General features: G+C 39.5%; 1 protein-coding gene across 1 annotated transcript in view; it reads left to right on the top strand.

The window, feature by feature from the left end:
• The window catches only part of LOC149234631 (protein HESO1-like), a 217,384-nt gene that overhangs the window by 133,286 nt on the left and 65,082 nt on the right, over positions 1-19,016 (top strand). Inside the window, exons 5-6 of the mRNA XM_089371892.1 lie at positions 15,132-15,316; positions 15,695-15,790. Of these exons, the coding sequence (XP_089228018.1) occupies positions 15,132-15,316; positions 15,695-15,790 (281 nt within the window). The remainder of the gene's footprint in view (positions 1-15,131; positions 15,317-15,694; positions 15,791-19,016) is intronic.

The following is a 19,016-nucleotide window of genomic DNA, read 5'->3' as shown; positions in this document are numbered from 1 at the left end:
AAACGGTTATATAATTATCTATCCTAGAATTTTAATAAAGTATATTAATAAATTATTAAAAAGATAAATTAAACCAAAATAAAGTTCCTATGTGTGAACTTAAGAGATTTTAATTAAACAAATAAAATCTTTTATCAGGACAAAAACACACATGTCAATATATCTTTAAGAGAAAGATAAGACTCACGTTATATTCAAGAGGTGTCATTGAGAAAGGAAGCGGTGGGCTCGCTGGTAGAGAGAGCGACCATCGCCAAGGAACAGTACATAAGGAGAGGCCGAAGCTGAAGACGGGGAGGGGAGAAACAGGAGGAAAATTTGTACACAGAGTTTATCATCAGGAACAATTGAGCCTTGCTTGTTCTGAGGTTTCTGGGCACGAGGGAACAGTCTGCTTCAATTGAGAAGCTTACTGGACTGAGTATCGAGGTTATTGCTCAGTTTGGCTGGGTGGTTTTGGTCTTTTGGTAACAAAAGCGGGAGCAACTTGAGGCATCATCAATCGCAGGAATACAGGTAGATACTCTCATCAATTCTGTCAGTTAGATTTGTAAAATTTTATGAAATTTTATCACAGGTTCATGATGATTTTAATAATTCCTTTACTGTCTTTACAATGGCTGTTAAATTTTTTACAGTCCTTACACTAAATTCTGTATAGCCCTTACATGATAGTGAAGCATCTAGGCATATAACATAGAAGAGTAAACAACTTCACACTCTATCAAAGGAATCATCTTCTCATACAGTGGAATTGGGAGACAAAAAAAGCCATGCTATTAGAGGCTTGGGATCAACATCATTGAAACTGGAGAATGGAGCTAATGTGAAGGAGGAGGAAAAAGACAGTTTAAGAATCTATTGAAAGGAATCTAAGGAACCTCTAGAAGTTGATTAAGGATCATATAAGAGACCTTATAAGGAAAGAAGCTTAATATCTTCAAGGACAATGTCTAACACAATAACGAGAGAGAACAAATTAGAAGGAGAATCCAATTACAATGCTTGGAAGAAGAGGATAGATATATCCTCGAAAAGAATAAAGTCTTGGACTTGGTAAAAGGAAAATGCGAAGAATTCTACAAAATCAAGAAGTCTAAAGGGCCAAAAAAGAAGAAACAAGGATCAAGCAAACTTTGCCAAAGAAGTTTCACCAAAGAATAACATGATGGAAGGACCTAAATTCGGGGACCTATTTGCTAGGAACTCCCAGGGACTCTATCCCTTGCATGACCTTCTACTCTAAGTATCCCTCAAGCTTGGAGGGATCCCTTACCAAACTTCCAAAAGATAAGTATCTTATTACCTTTTCATTTTTAGTATTTCTTACTTATCTAAGTTTGTTTGCATTAAATACTAATCACATTTATATTCATATTTTCCTTGTTTAGGAGACTTGCTGAATACTCTAGGAACATGAAAGAAGGCTTCGCAAGACAAAGCATTGGAATTACAAGGTTTGTTAAGAAACAAAGGAAAACCTTGTTGAATACTCAAGGAACATGAAAGAAGGCTTCACAAGACAAAGCATTGGAACTACAAGGTTTGTTAAGAATCAAAGGTATGTCTTAAACTATAAGTTTTTGCTCTCTTCATGATATTCATTCTTGATAAACTATTACTAGCATCATTGTGTCTAGCTCTCCTGAATCATAAAGATTCTTGATTAGGTGATTCATCATTAGATAAATCTACCCTCCTCATATCTTTGATTACACTTGTGGAACCCTAGAAAGGTTCTTCGTGAAAAACCCTAACTTAAGGGTATATCGATGATAATGTGTGGAACCCTAGCCTACTTAGGGTTATTGTTGAGGTCAAAAAAAATCTCTGATGCTTTGATGATGTAATTTTTGGGGTTTTGGTAAGAGTATGGAAACCCTAACTTGTTAGGGTTGAATGGTAATGTCTGAAATCCTGAACCTTTAAAGTATTGGTAATTTAGGGTTTTCTATGTTTTGTGTTGAAACCATAGATCATTAGGGTTTGGTAGGGTGTATAAGCAAGACCTTTACTTTAGATAATTAACCTAGGAATGAAATCCTAGGTATATGTGTGTTTGTTTGATCGAAGCCCTAGTCCGATTGATATTTGTGTCTTTGGGTTTGACTAACACATGTTATGATATGCTTGTGCATGATGATGGAATCCTAGATGTATGTTTTGTGTTGAAACCATAGATCATTAGGGTTTGGTAGGGTGTATAAGCAAGACCTTTACTTTAGATAATTAACCTAGGAATGAAATCCTAGGTATATGTGTGTTTGTTTGATCGAAGCCCTAGTCCGATTGATATTTGTGTCTTTGGGTTTGACTAACACATGTTATGATATGCTTGTGCATGATGATGGAATCCTAGATGTATGAGTTGACCTAATTGTTGATGGTCATGAGTCCTAGGGTTTGGAACTAAGCCCTAGTCGAAGTTTGATTCTTTAGGATGATAGTATTTGTGAATTATAGGGTTTTGTAGCTAAACCTTAGTATATGTTTTGACAAATCTGGGATTTATGAAATGTTGATAAAAACCTGAAATTGTATTGTGATCAGTTTGATTATTGAAAATTAGTAAATGAAAATCTAGGGTTTACATCAAACGCTATTTGAAGCTAGTCATGTTGTTGATTGAATCTCATGTATGAAATCAAGGGTTTGTATGAGATCCTAGTAGGAAGTCTAACATATGAATTCTGAAAGTTGTTAGATGCATCATCTACCTCATGCATCATCTACTTAGAGATGATCTATGCTCTTATTTAGATAAGTCAAAGTGTTGACTTGTGTTGTATATGTACTATCTCTCTCTCTCTCTTTGCTGAACTATTGAAGAACATATAAGAAGAATTGATCAAGGGTTTCCCACGTTAGGGTTTGTCCCTAGCTAGCGCCACATATTGTGTCCTCTTGTCTTCGCTTGTCTTCTGCGATTTATGTTTATGTTCTATTTGCAATTTACTATTATGCTGATGTGATTGTTAATCTGGTAAAGATATTGAGCTAACCGTGAAAATTGAAATAAGTTGCTCTAAGCATAGAACATATCTAAACTTAATAGGAGTCAAGTGCATAAGATGGAAGAAAGCTTTGGATCAACATTAAAGTCAAAACACACTTATATTACAATGATTCCCTCACTAAACTAACTCATATGAGCTGATTTAATGAGTGGAAAAGTTGGGGATTAAACCCAACACTTAGCCTTCAATGCTATATAGAATCACTACTTGCACAAATAGGAAAATAAAGTATTTTTTGATTTTAGAGATGGAAAGAAGCACGGGCTCGTGAAACCCCCTTTCAATTTCGTTTGATGAGTCTTTGAGAGCAAGCTTGCTTGAGAGGGAGTTCTTACAATCTTCGCCTTGGGAGGGAGTTCATTCAACCGAGAACTTACCCCACGCTCAAATTTCTTTCCAACACAAAAAATTATATTTACACACTTAAAGGAAATGTTAGCATCACAAGGGACTAGATTAAGCAATGAGAGAAGAGGTTGGATGTTCAATCGAGAACATTCTAATGCTCTTCAATGTAGATCATCTCTCTAAGTCAATGATCAATGTAAGATAGCTTACACAAATTAATCCACAAATATGGCAAATGAGCTAACAATTTTGAATTTAAGGAGTGTAGAACATGAAGAACATAAATGGAACAATATTACCTCAAAGGAAGAAGAACAACATCACATCAAATGTAAACCCCCAAAGGCTTTTTATTATTTGAGTAAGAATTTCAACATAATAACCATAAGGACAAACGTCCAAGCATCGTCAACAATGAGAGCTGGGTTACATTTATAGAGAATTGGAAGGAAATCCCAATGTAGAAGAGAAATGCCAAGTGCCCAAGAAGCAAATCGAACCCTCCAAGTCTTACGCTGCTAAGACAAGTGTGAGATTAAGGGAATCGCTTTACTGGTGTTGAAAATTGATAACTAAAAAATGTTTCCAACGATCCCAACCCGGTTTTAATTTCACCTTATCACTCCCATTCAATTAAATGCCCTTTCCCATAAACATACATTCAACATATAGAATTTTGGAAATGAAAATTTCAGATTAAAACACATAGGACTGTTAACACATGCTGAAAATAAATATGGACATAAACATACCAGCAACACACATAAAAATACATAGATTTTTGGTCAACTTAGACCCAGGAAAAGAAGGAAATCCCAATGTAGAAGAGAAATGCAAAGTGCCCAAGAAGCAAATCGAACCCTCCAAGTCTTACGCTGCTAAGACAAGTGTGAGATTAAGGGAATCGCTTTACTGGTGTTGAAATTTGATAACTAAAAAATGTTTCCAACGATCCCAACCCGGTTTTAATTTCACCTTATCACTCCCATTCAATTAAATGCCCTTTCCCATAAACATACATTCAACATATAGAATTTTGGAAATGAAAATTTCAGATTAAAACACATAGGACTGTTAACACATGCTGAAAATAAATATGGACATAAACATACCAGCAACACACATAAAAATACATAGATTTTTGGTCAACTTAGACCCAGGAAAAGCCCCTTCAATTTTCTCCGGGTAAAACCTGTTAGAGAGCTCTTCAAGGTTATTTATCTTACAAGTTCATGAAAAATACATTTGTAGACAAAACAAAACAACAAAATACAACTTATCTCTTCAGCCCAAAAATCCTTGAAAACTGTGCCCACTTTGCCTCGATTTCCTTGCCCAATTGAAGCTAAAGATATGTAATGTATGGATACGATTGTACAGACTATACGGATTTCTGTACCGCTGTATGAATTGTACGGATTTTTTTTCAAAAACTTCTCGCGAATGGTGTGCAACGCACAACATTCAATGCTGTTTGTACGGTACTTTTTGCCGTCTTCTAAACATTGATTTCCATGCCCAGCTTTGCCCAGATATCACTTCTTCAACTTGCTGCAACAAATTTCTCCTTTAGAACTTTTCTCCAGCTCTTAGCCTCCTTTCTCCAATTTACTCATGAAGAATCAATGCAATCTCTCTTTTCTTTTCCCACTTTTTTTTTTCCTTAAATGACTTTTGGGCAACCCTAAGATCTAATGGCTCAGATTCATTTACATCAAGGGATGAGAATAAATGTTGTGCATTTAATTCTCACTTTCTATTTTTAAACTCACCCATTAAATAAAGTACCCACATTGTACTTTATTTCTAAAGTCACTTTTCACTTTATAATTTAACATTGACTTTACCACTTATAAAGTCACTTTCACTTTATAAAATCACACTTATGAAAATAATTATTTTGGACACTTTCCCTAGGTAGAGACTAACCCATGGGAAACAACTTGCGCAAGGTACGTCAAAAATCAATAGCTGGTAGGCATCTCCAACTAGCTGTGCATTCTTCCTGTTCTGGCCAACGTATTCCCTTTCTTCATGTGCAAATTTTTGGTGGCTGCCAAGTGTGAAATGCATTGGGTTAGAGGAAGCAAATATCCCATGCAAATTTCCAACCAAAATCTCATGTATGTGACACCTATCGCAAGTGCTAATGAACTCCCAAGAAGACTGTGCAGGTTGGACTTGCGTATCCTCTAATTTTGCCTGCGTTGATTGTATGGTGGAGACATACTCCACAAAAGTCTCAATTAAATCTTCCACGTGATCCTTAATAATGCATTGATCTCCCTTTGCTGTTGCGTGGAATCCTTGCTGGGCATGTGCGTATTTCCTTGGAGCTATACGCTGTTCCTTTGTTGACTTATGTGTAGACCATGGAGAGTGAGGTGGGGTCCATTCTGCACTCACTAACTTTATCCCATATTTTAATTTCTTCACATTTGAATTAATCAAAGTTGAAATTTTTTCCATACGTGATGTCTCATGAACTTGACGTGATGCCTTGTTGACTTAGCACTTGTAACCTTTGACTTGTGGGCCTTAGGTGGATGCCACATCACCTTTGGCTTCTCCTTAAACTTCCTTGTCATTTGCTTGACTCCTTTTGATATTGGAAAAAAATAATAATTTTTTCCAATATTTTTTTTTTTTGAATTTTTTCTCACTTTTGCCACTAACATTAGGAAAAGCGGCTTTTGAGGGGATATAATTTGTTTTTTAACTCTCAAAGTCTGGGGCTCTCATGATGAATTTCGAGTAGTCACACGCCCCAAACATTTCCTAGGACCACTTATTTACATCATTGCATAGAAATTAATTAAAAAATCCCGTTTTGCTTGAAATTTTTAATTATTAAAAAATCCTACTTAGATTTCGTCAAATCTGTGAAATTTCAGAGATGACCTAGCATGGTAATATACATTGACCGTAGACACTAAGATGGACCTAAGGCATGATCTTGAAGCCCTCGCCCCGGCTTTGGGGTATGCGGTGAGTGAAAAAACCAAAAAAAATATTTGTCGTTGAAAACTAGGAGTAATTAACCAAGTAAAAAAACACTCCAATGTGTACTCACTTGCTGATCGAGTTTCAAACATCCTAGGTCTGTTACATAGCTTAATTCATCATGCTAGTGCCATTTATTACAATATCTATTGTTACAATATCCCTGCAGGTCGAATAATTTGAGGATTGAGAGAAGATAGAGAAGATAGAAAGGGGTTGGAAGGCCCTGCAAACGTTTGAACTCTGAAAAATTTGACATAGTTTTTGTCATGGGCTATGGAGTCTTCACAAATATTGCTAAGTGCAATCTAGTAGTCACATGAATCTCCTCAAGGATGTTGGGTTTCCGTCCAACTCACAATAGTAAACCTGAGGGTTTCCATCATGGGGCTTAGCTGACGCTGCAAACTCTATTCTCCAACCCTCACTACAACAATGATCAACCAAACGAAGATATCCCCAAATGGCCTGCTCCTCCTCCTTTATAGATTTGATAGATTCTTTTAGAAGCCTTTATTTTATTATTGATCTTTTCCTCCATTTAGATCTTTTCCCTCCTTTTATTTAATTAACTAATTAAAGTCACTTCTTAATCTGGGAAAATGGTAAATTAGCCACCATCCTTTCTCTGGCCACTGAAATCCACTTTTCACCATTCCATCTTATAGATCTTCTTGTTCTGGTTCCAACAAGCTATTACAGTAAGGTGTTTTGTTAAATATACCTCCTTGGAATGACACCTTAAGCACAATTAATTTAAACAGGCTCAACAATAACCCCATTTTATGGGAATTATCGGAATGCAACAAAACCAGAAGGGAATTGTGTGAAGCTGATCCAGATGATGAAATATGCCAAGCGAATGCCATTGGGCCCCATAAAATTCCTCAAAACCCCTCAGGGACCCCTTATGACATGCTCCCTGTCTTGTGACCGGCCCATCACATACCTTGGAAATCCATCTTAGCTGTGCTATAGAGAAAACTGAAAATGTGGATATTACATATTTGCTAGGTACATTTGGTAGGTAACAGAAGGCAATGTTAAGAACATAAATATATCAAATAATATAAATAAATTACTCATAATTATATAGTAATTAGTATTAAGAAAGGACATGTCTAAAAGGATATGATTATTAATGGAAAGGCACTCCGCCTAAGTATATATATGGAGCCCTCATTTGTAGATCATATTTTCGTACATTATTCTTTATATATTATTTCTAAGTGGATTTCTTTAGTATTTTGCAAATATTTTGAATAGTTTATTATTTGATTATCACAGAACATTGATGTATTTGCTGGAATGTTGTTCCAATGTGTCTGTGCATTCGTCCCATCCACAAAACATCTCTTTTGGGTCTTGCATGCCCAGTGCCTCTACACACACAAAGTTATTAATTTAGGTGATTTATAAACGGATATAACTTATGTTCTGTGCTTTTCCTTTTACTTATATATATTAATTTATATTTTATAATATTGTATATTAATTTATATACTATATTGATATTTTATAATATTGACTTAATTTTGTATGTTGATTTGTAGTTTAAATCTAATAGATTTAATATTTTTTTTTGACTTTAACGGTTATGTTTTTTATTGAATGGCGGCAAAACAGCTACCGCGTGCTAGTTACATTGAAAAGGATCCTCAAAATTCTTGACCCTCAGAATTCTTGTTACCTGGTGAATCCATGGACCTGCTTTGTTTCTTAAACGTCTTTTAGGGAAAAAACGCCGAGTCTCTGCCTGAAAGTTCTGGACATCATTAAAGGAGCGATTTTCCACACAATCAATGGCTGTTACCTGTTGCCCCTGGGAGATTGCAGAAATTTGAGATGCTGACCTCTAACTCGGCTGCCAGTGAGACAGTTCGGAACTGAGTTTCTTCAATCTGGCAAATGAAATGTCGATTTCCCTCTCTAATCATCAATCACATGTATTCCTCAGGACATTTTTGAAGAATTGTAATGCAATTTCCTTGGGCAAACAACTTGCTGTCTCTGACTATTTAATCTGATGCTTTATGAGTCTCGATGTTTAGATCAGCTTGCTCTAATACTTGAATCAAAATTCCCTTTGCAGAAGACCGGACGGTGGAGCCGATGGAGATGGAACAAACAGTCATAAGATCCTCTTTCTAGATTTATTCTAAGTTCTGGAAAGGAATGCGTTGCTAACAGACTCAACAAGCTTGAGAGTTGACAGGCAGAGGAAGGATCCGAATTTTGCTGCCATTCTTGGCTTTCTTCCGACAAGTGGATGGGGAACCAGAAAAAGACTCTTTTAGTTCTTCCAGAAGCTCACCTGTACCGTGCATTCAACCAAACAGACACGCAACGTCCAAGACAGAGCAGGATTCTGCTGGAAACAGAGCATAAGAGTCTGCTAGATACAGAGATTCCAAAGTAACAAACTTATCATGAATTCCTGCCCTTGGAGCTTGGTATAGTTGAAACCTGGAAGCTAGAACAGCAAAACCTGATGGGAATCCAAGATTGTTGTCTCAGAAGCTGATCCCATAAACATCAAATATCAATTTCCTAGGAAAGCCTATTGAGGGATGAAACAGAGAGAATCAACCGAGATGACTGAAAGGGTTCTTTGGCTTTGGGCTGAGCCTAGAATCTGGAATCAGTCTTGGATTGTCGGATTACAAAATTGATTGAACAGGGAGCCCTTATTTCAGATAGGAAAGGAGGATCGAGCTGGAGATTTAAGGAATGGAGCAAGAAGATTCTGTTGAGTTAATTACCAGGGATCTTCGGGAACAGAGGACACCAAGGTTGGCCTCAGTATCAGCTTGGGAGTTGAGGTTCCTTAAGATATGAAAGAAGGATATTTTGTTAAATTTGGGCAGCAGAAGTCTGATTTTCCTGATGATGGAGGCTAACTGAACCTGGTGAGAGTTCTTAGGACGAAGCATGGCCTGGATGATGAGTCTTGAGTCCCCGAAGACTGAGAGAGAAAGGATATTTCTTTTGATCGCCTGTGTCAGCCCTTGCCACAATGCCAGAGCCTCCGCTCTATTGTTAGTTTCAGTTCCTAGACCCCAATGGAATCTCAGTTCCGGAAAGCCTCCAGGGCTCAATAGAACTCCCCCACTGCCAGCAACCCCAGGGTTTCCTTTAGAAGCCCCATCGAAGAATAAACAGTGATCTTCCAAGGCCGATCTCCACTTGATAAACTCTTGTTCTTCCAGCCTAATCTCCCAACTGGAATGAACGGGAATAGATTGAGGGGGCCTTTCCTTCAACTTTGGAACTAATTCTTTGAACCAATTCTCTTCTTCTATGAGCAGTCTCGTTTCGTTCCTTGATGAAGTGTTGGCTTCCAGTGCCTCGCCCAACAATGCTTTTATTTTAGAGATAACTCTTATTGTAGTGCAACTTTCTTCTCGAAAAATTCTGTTGTTTCTTTCCAACCATAATTTCCAGCAAATAAACTTAGGGATCCACATCCAGCTGGTTTTAAGGAGACTTTTATTTTTAAGGCAGAAGGGAGATAAGCTGGCCCAAGTTCTGAACAGGGCAGGGATGTTGTCTGGAAGAGCAAGGATAGAGGGCTCTAACAGCAGCACTCCCCTCCAGACTTCTTGAGCAAAGGGGCATAGCAGCAACAGGTGATTGGTAGTTTCTTCATCAGACCTACAGAGGGGACATCTGGAAGGTCCTTCCATTCCTCTTCTTCTCAAGTTATCTCTGGTGAGGATGCTTTGGTGTGCCACGGTCCAACAGAAGAAGTCTATTTTTGGGAGAGCTGGAAAGTCCCATATAAATTTCCATTGGGCCGGATTTGGAGGAACATGAGGAACAGCCGTAATTCTTTTATAACCTTCAGAAACAGTATATTGGCCAGAGATGAACCCCCAGCCTCTTTTGTCTTTGGCAGTGGCCTTTGAAGGAGATTTTCCTTGGAGCATATCTAGAAGTAAAGAGGCTTCCCCCTGCAGCATTATGGGGACCTCCCCCAGATTCCACCCATCCCAGGTTCTATCAGGAGCTTCTTTCCAGTTCGAAATGTCCCACAATGTGTGCAGATTGCGAGACTGAAGCCAATCTTTGATGTTTGCAAGACCATTCACATGCTTCATTGGCTGGTCACCCAAGATCGGATCATCCCAGATATTGATTTTCCTTCCATTACCAGGGATCCAATATAGGTGTTGGCTGAATTGCTCCCTAGCAGCATTGCAAAGATTAAATATTGGTGAACCTTTTAGAGTTCTTGGAGGTTTATCCAGGCATCTCAAACGCTGCCCATGGAAGTATTTCTTCCAAATGACTCTTTTACTCCAGCTAGTATTTCCAGAGACTAAATTCCAAAGGATCTTGGATCCCAAAGCAAGGTTTTGAGCAGCCAAATTGCGCAGCTGGAGGCCTCCTTCCTGAAAGGGACTCTTGAGGATTTCCCAGCTCACTAAATGGATTCTTCTATCATTGTTGTTCCCACCTTCCCACAGAAATCTTCTCAACAGGCTATCTAACTTACTAAGAAAGGTTTTTGGGGCAAGGAGGATTGAGTTTTGGAATAGAGGCATGCTTATTAGGACCGATTTCATGAGGATGACTTTCCCTGCATTGTTCAGCCATGAGGCACCCCAGGCTTGGATTCTATTCTTTATTTTGTCAAGCAGAGGCAGCCAGTGAGCAACTTTAGGCTTAGTTTTGAAGATTGGGATCCCGAGATATTTAAATGACTCCCAATTTCGGATTCCTTCCATTTCTAAAAGTCTTGCTATGTCAGACAGTTCTTTAGTCGAGCAATTCCAGCCATAGATAGAGCATTTTCTATAATTGATTTTGCTGCCCGAGATCAGCCTGTAAATGTCCAGTTCCCTCTTGAAATGTCTGGCAGAAATCAAGCTGGCTCCTCCAAGCAGCAGAGTGTCGTCAGCAAATTGGGCATGATTAATGTCTTTCACCTTGTGAGTAGTTCTGAGGCCAGGCAGTGTTTGAATTTGCTGATTATGATCTAGTTGGAAACTTAACACCGAGGCTTGGACAGCATATAGGAGCGGAGACAACGGGCATCCCTGTCTCAGGCCCCTAGAAGCTTGGAAGAAATCAGTAGAACGGCCATTAACCAAAGGCGCAATCCAAGGCGAGGCAATACAGGCTTTCACCCAGTTGATGAAGTTTGTTGAAAAGCCTAGCTTCTTCATCACGGCAAACAGAAATTCATGTCTCACCCTGTCAAATGCGTTAGCCAAGTCGAGCTTAATCACCATGCCTTTCTCCTTTCTTTGGCAACTAGAGTGGACTGCTTCTTGGACCAGCACAATGTTATCCAAAATCTTTCTGCCTTTTATGAAACCGCCTTGATTTTCAGGGATGATGTCTGGCAAGATGTTTTTCAGCCTGTTGGCTATTATTTTGGAGACCAACTTATAGCTGGAATTGCACAAAGATATTGGCCTAAATCTACTAAAGTCAGAGGCGCCTTTCTCTTTTGGGATCAGAGCTAGGAAGGCTGAGTTGATGCCACCACCTATCTTTACACAATTCTGGGATTTTCTGACCATCCTCAGTAGATCTTTTTTGATTATTGACCAGCAAGTCAAAAAGAACCTGACAGAGAACCCATCTGGCCCTGGGGCTTTATCAGGCTCCATGTTGTTCAGTGCCTCCTCAAGCTCTTCCATACTAATCGGAGCTGTCAGCATATCATTGTCCGAGTCCTTGACACAATTGGGTATTAAATTGATCGGATAAGAGTGGGGATCAATAGCTGGTTCTTCAGGAGCCGAATACAGATCTTGGAAGAAGGAGTATGCAGCTCTCTTGATGCCTTCGAAATCCTTAATCACTGTATTTTGGTGTTGAATCTCTGAGACTGATTTGAAGTTCTTTCGGGCTTCCGCTTGCTTATGAAAGAAGCTGGTGTTCTTATCGCCGGATTTCAGCCAGAGAATCCTAGACTTCTGCCGCCAAAATTCTTCCTCCTCCCTGCTAGATCTATGAACCTCTTTTTGGAGCTCGACTTCTTTTAGTAGCATACTTGGAGAAACAGGATTATGCTCCATTTCTAGTTGATGAGCAGCAAGCCTATTTATATTTTCTTTTCTTTTGGATGTTGGGGTTTGCAGTCTTTTAGCCCAGTCTTTAAGATTTCTTTTTAGAACCCTGATTTTCTCTTCCCACACAAAGAAAGGAGAACCATGGACGGGCCTATTCCAAGAGTCGGAGACCACATCTTGAAAGCCTTCTTGCTGGATCCACAGAGGGCTGAACCGAAAAGGGATGGGGCCAAGATTGCAATCAAGGGAAAGCTCGAGAAGAATGGGCTTATGATCAGAGGTGAGATTTGGGAGAATTTTAGAGGATGCCATAAGACCGCTGGTTAGGAAAGAAGAGTGGACAAGAAATCTGTCTAGACGGGCAGCAATATGGTTGGGGGCTGTTCTTTTGTTGGACCAAGTGAATTTTCCTGAAGAAGGTTTAATGTCCTCCAGGTCCCAGCCCAGCATTATGTCTTCAACCCATTCTCTGGCAGGATCCCTGACAATGGAACCTCCCTTTTTCTCATTAATATCAAGGGTGACATTAAGGTCACCTGCAATTATGATATTCTCGGGGTTTTGCTCTAAAAGAAATGAATGAAGCGAGTTCCAGCAGATTTTTTTCTCACTTGGCAAAACAGGAGCATACACATTAAACATACTTACTTGCTGACCAGAATCCTTGTGGAGTAGCTGAGTGAAGAGCCAGTGAGCGCTGCTTTTTTCTTGCATAAAGTCATATATGGTGCTGTTCCAGAAGGTGGCTATTCCACCAGAGGCACCTCTTGCACTAACCGCTTTTCCATGACCTTTGTTCCAAAAAACTTTACTAGAATGGAGGAGAGAAAGATCCTCCAACTTTGTCTCCTGGATGAGGAGGATTTCAGGCGAGTATATTCTCACTAAATCTTTCAGGGCTTCCTCTTTCGACCTGCTGCCTAAACCTCTGCAGTTCCAGGAGACGTATTTCATTATTTACTTTTGTGGGGAGAGGAGGCTCCCATTGGAGCCTTGTTGCTTTTGCGCCCAGATCTGGTATTCATCATTGATTTGAGAGTTTTTTGGGATCCCTGGAGGACATCTTTGTAAGTTTCTTCCTCTCTCTGTTTCTTCTTTGATTTCCGCCCTCTAGTCGTCTTGATTGGAGTGGCTAACGAATTGTCAGATTCAGAATCTCTCTCTTCTGAATCGCCTTCAGAGTCTGAGGCTAGACTAATGTGTTCTTCATTGCCTTCATTTCCTCTCTGACATTCCTCGGGTGAGGGAACTGTTGATTCTGCTTCATTTGTTTTTCCTTTTTTCTCCATATTTCCGGTTTCTTCTTGGTTCTCCTTATCATCCATCTTTTCTCCAGAGGGAGATCCGTCTTTAGAAGCAGCAGCGGCTTTTGGATTGGTGTGGGGCTTTCCCGATGGGGCGGTAGTTTTCTGTCCGGGAGGCTTTGGAATAGCCTTTCCCTTTCTGATTTCTTTCCATCCTTCTTCTTCAACTGTGTTCCCTGTTGGGGCTTTTGGGCAGTTTCTCTGGAAGTGTCCATGCTCATGACAGGTTCGACATTTGAAAGGCAGCTGCTCGTAGTCCAATTTCTGGTAGTGCTGCCATTCTCCAACTTTGAGTTTAATCGCTTCTGGAAGCCCGGCTTCCAGATCGACTTCTACGCAGATTCTAGCACAAGTATATTGGCCCTTGTGATCAGCTTTGTCAATGAATCGACCCAGCCCATTACCAATCTTCTGCAGAGATTGATAGCTCCAACAGTGAAGAGGGAGATTGGGTAAACGAACCCAGACCGGCGCCTCCTTGGGGACATCAACGGATGGATCAAAATCAGGACTCCATTTATTGAGATACAGTCCCTGATTTCCCATAAAGTACGGCCCGTTTCTGAAAACCAGGTCGCGATCTTCCTTGGTGGTAAATTCAAAGATGAAATAGCCTCGCCCTACAGCATAACAAATCACATTATTTTCCAGCTGCGGTCTCCAGTTTCGTTGTATCCAATCGTCCGTGGTCTTAGTGGACGGCCATCGGCCCATAAACTGCCCTACCAGGCCTCTGTCAGACAACGCAAGAGCGATTTTAATCGATTGCTCCTCTGGGAGTGCTATCTCTGGTATTTCGTCGAGCTTTTTAATGAATTTCGGCACTTCAACGTGCTGATGCTTCTTCCCTTTCTGCGATAACAGTCTTCTGAAGGCATCTGCAGTGGATAATGGAGGGGTGGGAGCGGACTCCCCACCCCCGGGACCGCTCATGGCAGCGTCCAAGAGCTTGGCGGCGGCAAACCTACAGTCGGCTTCAGAACAGCAGCGCGCGTGGCAGAAAAAACTTACTCTGTTTTTTTACCTGAATGAAGATTAATAGATTTAATATTATATAAGTAGTTTAAGGCGATATATTTATAATTTTCAAAGTTAATGGTGAATTTCATCAAATGCTTTTAGCTTGGTGATCTCCTTTTAGAATTTGATTGATGCTGAATTTGGACATGAACACGAATCGCATGACTTTGACATTTTTCATTCATAAAGCTTAAGCTGCATTGTAGTATGCTATAATTGTTGTCGGTAAAGCCCATCAAATATGGTATTCGGGGCAGGTCTCAAATAATGTGTTCAGGATAACTGTTTAAGATACGCAAAGTGTCGGAAAACATAAACCTCACATTGTTATGTAGTTTTATTTCCAATTGAAGGTTCAACTAGTCTTTATGGTCTTACGGTCAGAATCTGAAATTTTTTTCTTTCACTTGTAGGTGGAGGAAAGATCCGTGCTGTTCAACCAGTATTGAGGGCTATTGTGCCTATTGTGAAATTTGTGGATAGCAGAAGTGGAATTGAGTGTGATATTTCTATTGAAAATAAAGATGGAGTCTATAAATCGGAGCTAATCCACATTTTTTCTTCAATTGACAAGAGATTTCAAAAGCTTTGCTATCTGGTAAGACATTCCAAGCTCTCTGTGTATTCTCTATAGAGACTTTTTAATGCACAAGAAATGCCATTCATAAATCCTTAATATTAAATCAAACTATTCAGGGAATCACGTTATGGATTCCTTGTATTTCAATGCTTGATTAGAAGTTAAAATTAAAGTACTTGGTGTTTGTACCCTGTCTAACTCATAGTTATTTTTGGTTTGAACTTAATGTCATATGGTAGGTTACTTGATCAACCCAAAAATTTTGAATATTTGTTAGGTTTGATAGGCTTTGAGCAAATTTGTCAGGGTATTCTATCTTTTTAATAGTTTGACTCAATCCATCATATACCATATGGTAAAGTGAAAACATCTCATACTCAATGTTGTATATTACAGATGAAAGCTTGGGCAAAGGCACATAACATCAATAGCTCAAAGGATGGAACACTAAATTCTCTGTCAATAATTCTGTTAGTTGCTTTTCACTTGCAGGTAAGTCATGTTTTTTGTTTTGAAATCTTCTTTTTTCGTTTCGCCTGGTCATTACTTTCTGACTAACTTTTAAGGTCGTGAAATGCAGTACATCTTTTCCGTTTTTTTTCTCAACCAGCTATATCTGCATCATTTCTTTGTTCATCATCAACCATGGAATATTCAGGCATTTAAAAGTTTGAAATACAGTATGCAAAGACATTTATATATATATACTAAGGAATATATGCAAACACCAAAGAGTTTGTTGGAAATCGGATCCTATCCATGTTGGGAATCTCAGAACGCTGAACTAAGTAGATAATGGACTCACATTTTTTTCCGTATATGCTGTGTTTCTTTGTACTTTGGTTGTTTCAAGGTAGGTCTAAGATAATATTTTCCAGTCCTGCTGAGCTCACTAAATTCTGTTTCCGTACATCATCCTAATGGAAATGCCTTTTCTTTGAGGGGTGACAATATTTCTATGGATCTTCCCAAAGAAATGCAAGTCTGCATGAATTTCTGTTATTGATTGATGGTTGGCATTAAGATTATTGTGTAGAAAAATGGTCAAGATGATGTACATATGGATGACATTGGAATAGTATTTTGAAGTATGGTTTTATTCATGAAGGTGGAAAATTAATCTGTTCTATTTGCTATAGAAATTTTGGATTTTAATTGGTTAACATTATAATGAAGTTGCCTCATGTGATTAAAGATATTAGTACCCTCAATAAGAGTCCTATCTTGTAGTGGGACAAGAAAGTTAAAATTTTGGTGAGCAAATTGATTGAGAAGACCATTTTGAGAAACAATGGTATTTCAATGGAAATTATTGGCAATGATATGTAATTCATTGGTGAATTTTTCATTATAAGATAGGAAAAAGATTTTAGATCACTATATGTTTACTTGACACACATTAGAATTTAGAAGTTTATGTGGCAAATGGAGAGAGTGAACTTGGCATATCATGAAAGACACAAGTTCTGTAAGTTGACATATCACAATTGAAGCAATAATCAGAGGCATGGTTGAACAACTTGATGAAATAATTCCATCAAGAATCATTAAAATGATATGATAAGTGTGCTAGATTTTGTGGGCACTAGACTCAGTGCATGCACACACACACTAGATATGGTAACAGTCTCAAAGTAACTTTAACCAAACTAATTAATTGAAGCACACTGATTTGCCCAATCAACAGTTCATTAAATTCTTTTCAGAACCTACTCATGCTCCCTTGCTGGGATAATGACTCAACTGAACAATTACATATACAACAATAAACCTGGAGTTGTCCATCTAATCAAGCCATAGATCTGTCCTTCGAACTTCCTCGACTGATCTGCATGTGCCTCCCTCACTGCTCCTTGCACTTTCGTTGGACCCGACACATTGGAGTATCACACTCCTAAGGCTAGTGCCGTTGTATGTTGTGTCTTCTCCTTGGACCCATCTTGGCCTCCTTCTAGCAGAGCTCAAAGGAACATCACACTCCTCCACATCTACAGGCTGTGCCCCTACTGCTAGTGTTGTTGCTCCATACTCAACCTTAGGAGCCTCTTGCTCCTGATCCTCTACCCCTATTTGCTGACTCGGCCCACTCAGCCTTGCTCGACCCTCTCGACCCTTCTTGGCCCTTCTAGCCCTCTCGGCCCTCTTGACCATGCCATTGATTTGAGGCCTACTCATCCCTTCCATTGATTTGAGGCCTAGTTGGCCTTGCCCCAAATCTGAGGCCTAGTCGGCCTTGCCACAAATTTGAGGCCTAGTACAACCCCTCTTGGCCCTCCACAGATCTATGGCCTACCACATGCCCTCTCGACCCTCCATAGATCTATGGCCTACCACATGCCCTCTCGACCTTGCTCATCTGTCTCGGCTTTGCTTGGCCCTCTCGACACCGTCAACCCTCTCGACTCTACTCAATCGTCTAGGCCCTGCTTGGGCCACTCAATTCTCTTGCCAAGCCTCAAGACGACATGAATGAATTGCTCACCCCTGTACTTATACTTTTCCAAAGAGTGCAATACCATGGGTCTATGGGTGCAAAGTCCCATTACTTAGCCGACTTGCCCCACACATGAAAATACTCCCGATGCTACCCAAAACATCAACACTGCCTCTTAGCGAGAGATGTATTCTCACATCACCACTTGGAAGTGGTTCTGCGGTATGTTAGTTTTTGTGCATCAGATGCTTTTTGGCCACAAAATTTTGTGGAGAGGCTAGAATGCATGAGATCTCCAAAACCCAAAAATCGTTTTTGGAAATTCCACCTTGAAATGACTTAATTAGGTTATTAGTCAGTGTTTAAATATTTCCTAAGTCTAAACTTAGGGAATATGACTAATTAATCAAAATTAATTAAGCTATGGTGTGAATGTTCTAAAAACTCACACGAATCGACTTCAATGTAATCCTAGCCATCAATTAAGATCTAATCTTGGCCATTGAAGTCTCAACAGAGGATTATAAGAAGAAGTTGATGGGGCTTGGTGAAATCACTTGAGCAATTCGATTTTATGAGCAGATCGATTTCTTGAGTGGTAGCATTCAGTTGTTGGAGAGAGCGAGAGAAATCAAAGTAGTGAGAGAGGGGCAGGGACAGTGAAGCCAGAGGAAGGATTCCAGTTCTGGTGAGGCTGACGCAGAACAATGCAGTAGCCTTTAGAGGCAATTGCGAGTTTGCTGGGGAAAAGTAGAGTTTCAGTGCCAAAAGTTGGGCAGAGGTTCCAGAGGCTAGGAGAGACATTTCCCAAACAACAATTTACCAGACGGCTTGAGGAGAAGTTGTTCCGAGTTGAGTGCAAAAGTGTCTGTGCTAGGGTGACACAGTGACTGCGCAGAGCCAATTTGGACAACTCAATTTGAGCTGAGGTCAGTGCCCAGATTTGCCTGTGGAGTGAGGAAATTCCTCACTAGATTTTTCTTGCCAGTTTTTCTCTGTAGGATTGCTAGTTTCGGCATCCAGTTGTACTCAGATTATTTCATTGCTGCATAATAATAAAACCCTCAGCTGCTGTATCGGTTTTCCCAAGTTTGTTTTTTCCGGGGATATTGGTCCACAAATAATTGTGTTATTTATGTGTGTGTGCTAGTATTTCTTCCAATGTTTATTCTTCCGCAGTTTATTTGTGTAGGTTGCATTATGATTGATTCGGTGTTTGCTATAACAAACAATAAATAAATTGTTAAAAATTAATTTAACAACTGGGAGAATTATTTCCAGTTG

This window comes from Pinus tabuliformis, chromosome 8 (genome assembly GCF_031772625.1).
Source record: "Pinus tabuliformis cultivar Carrire ecotype Pingquan chromosome 8, CPIR1, whole genome shotgun sequence".
NCBI classification, from domain to species: domain Eukaryota; kingdom Viridiplantae; phylum Streptophyta; class Pinopsida; order Pinales; family Pinaceae; genus Pinus; species Pinus tabuliformis.
Note: the sequence above shows the minus strand (reverse complement) of the source record. Positions and strands in the feature narration are given on the sequence as shown.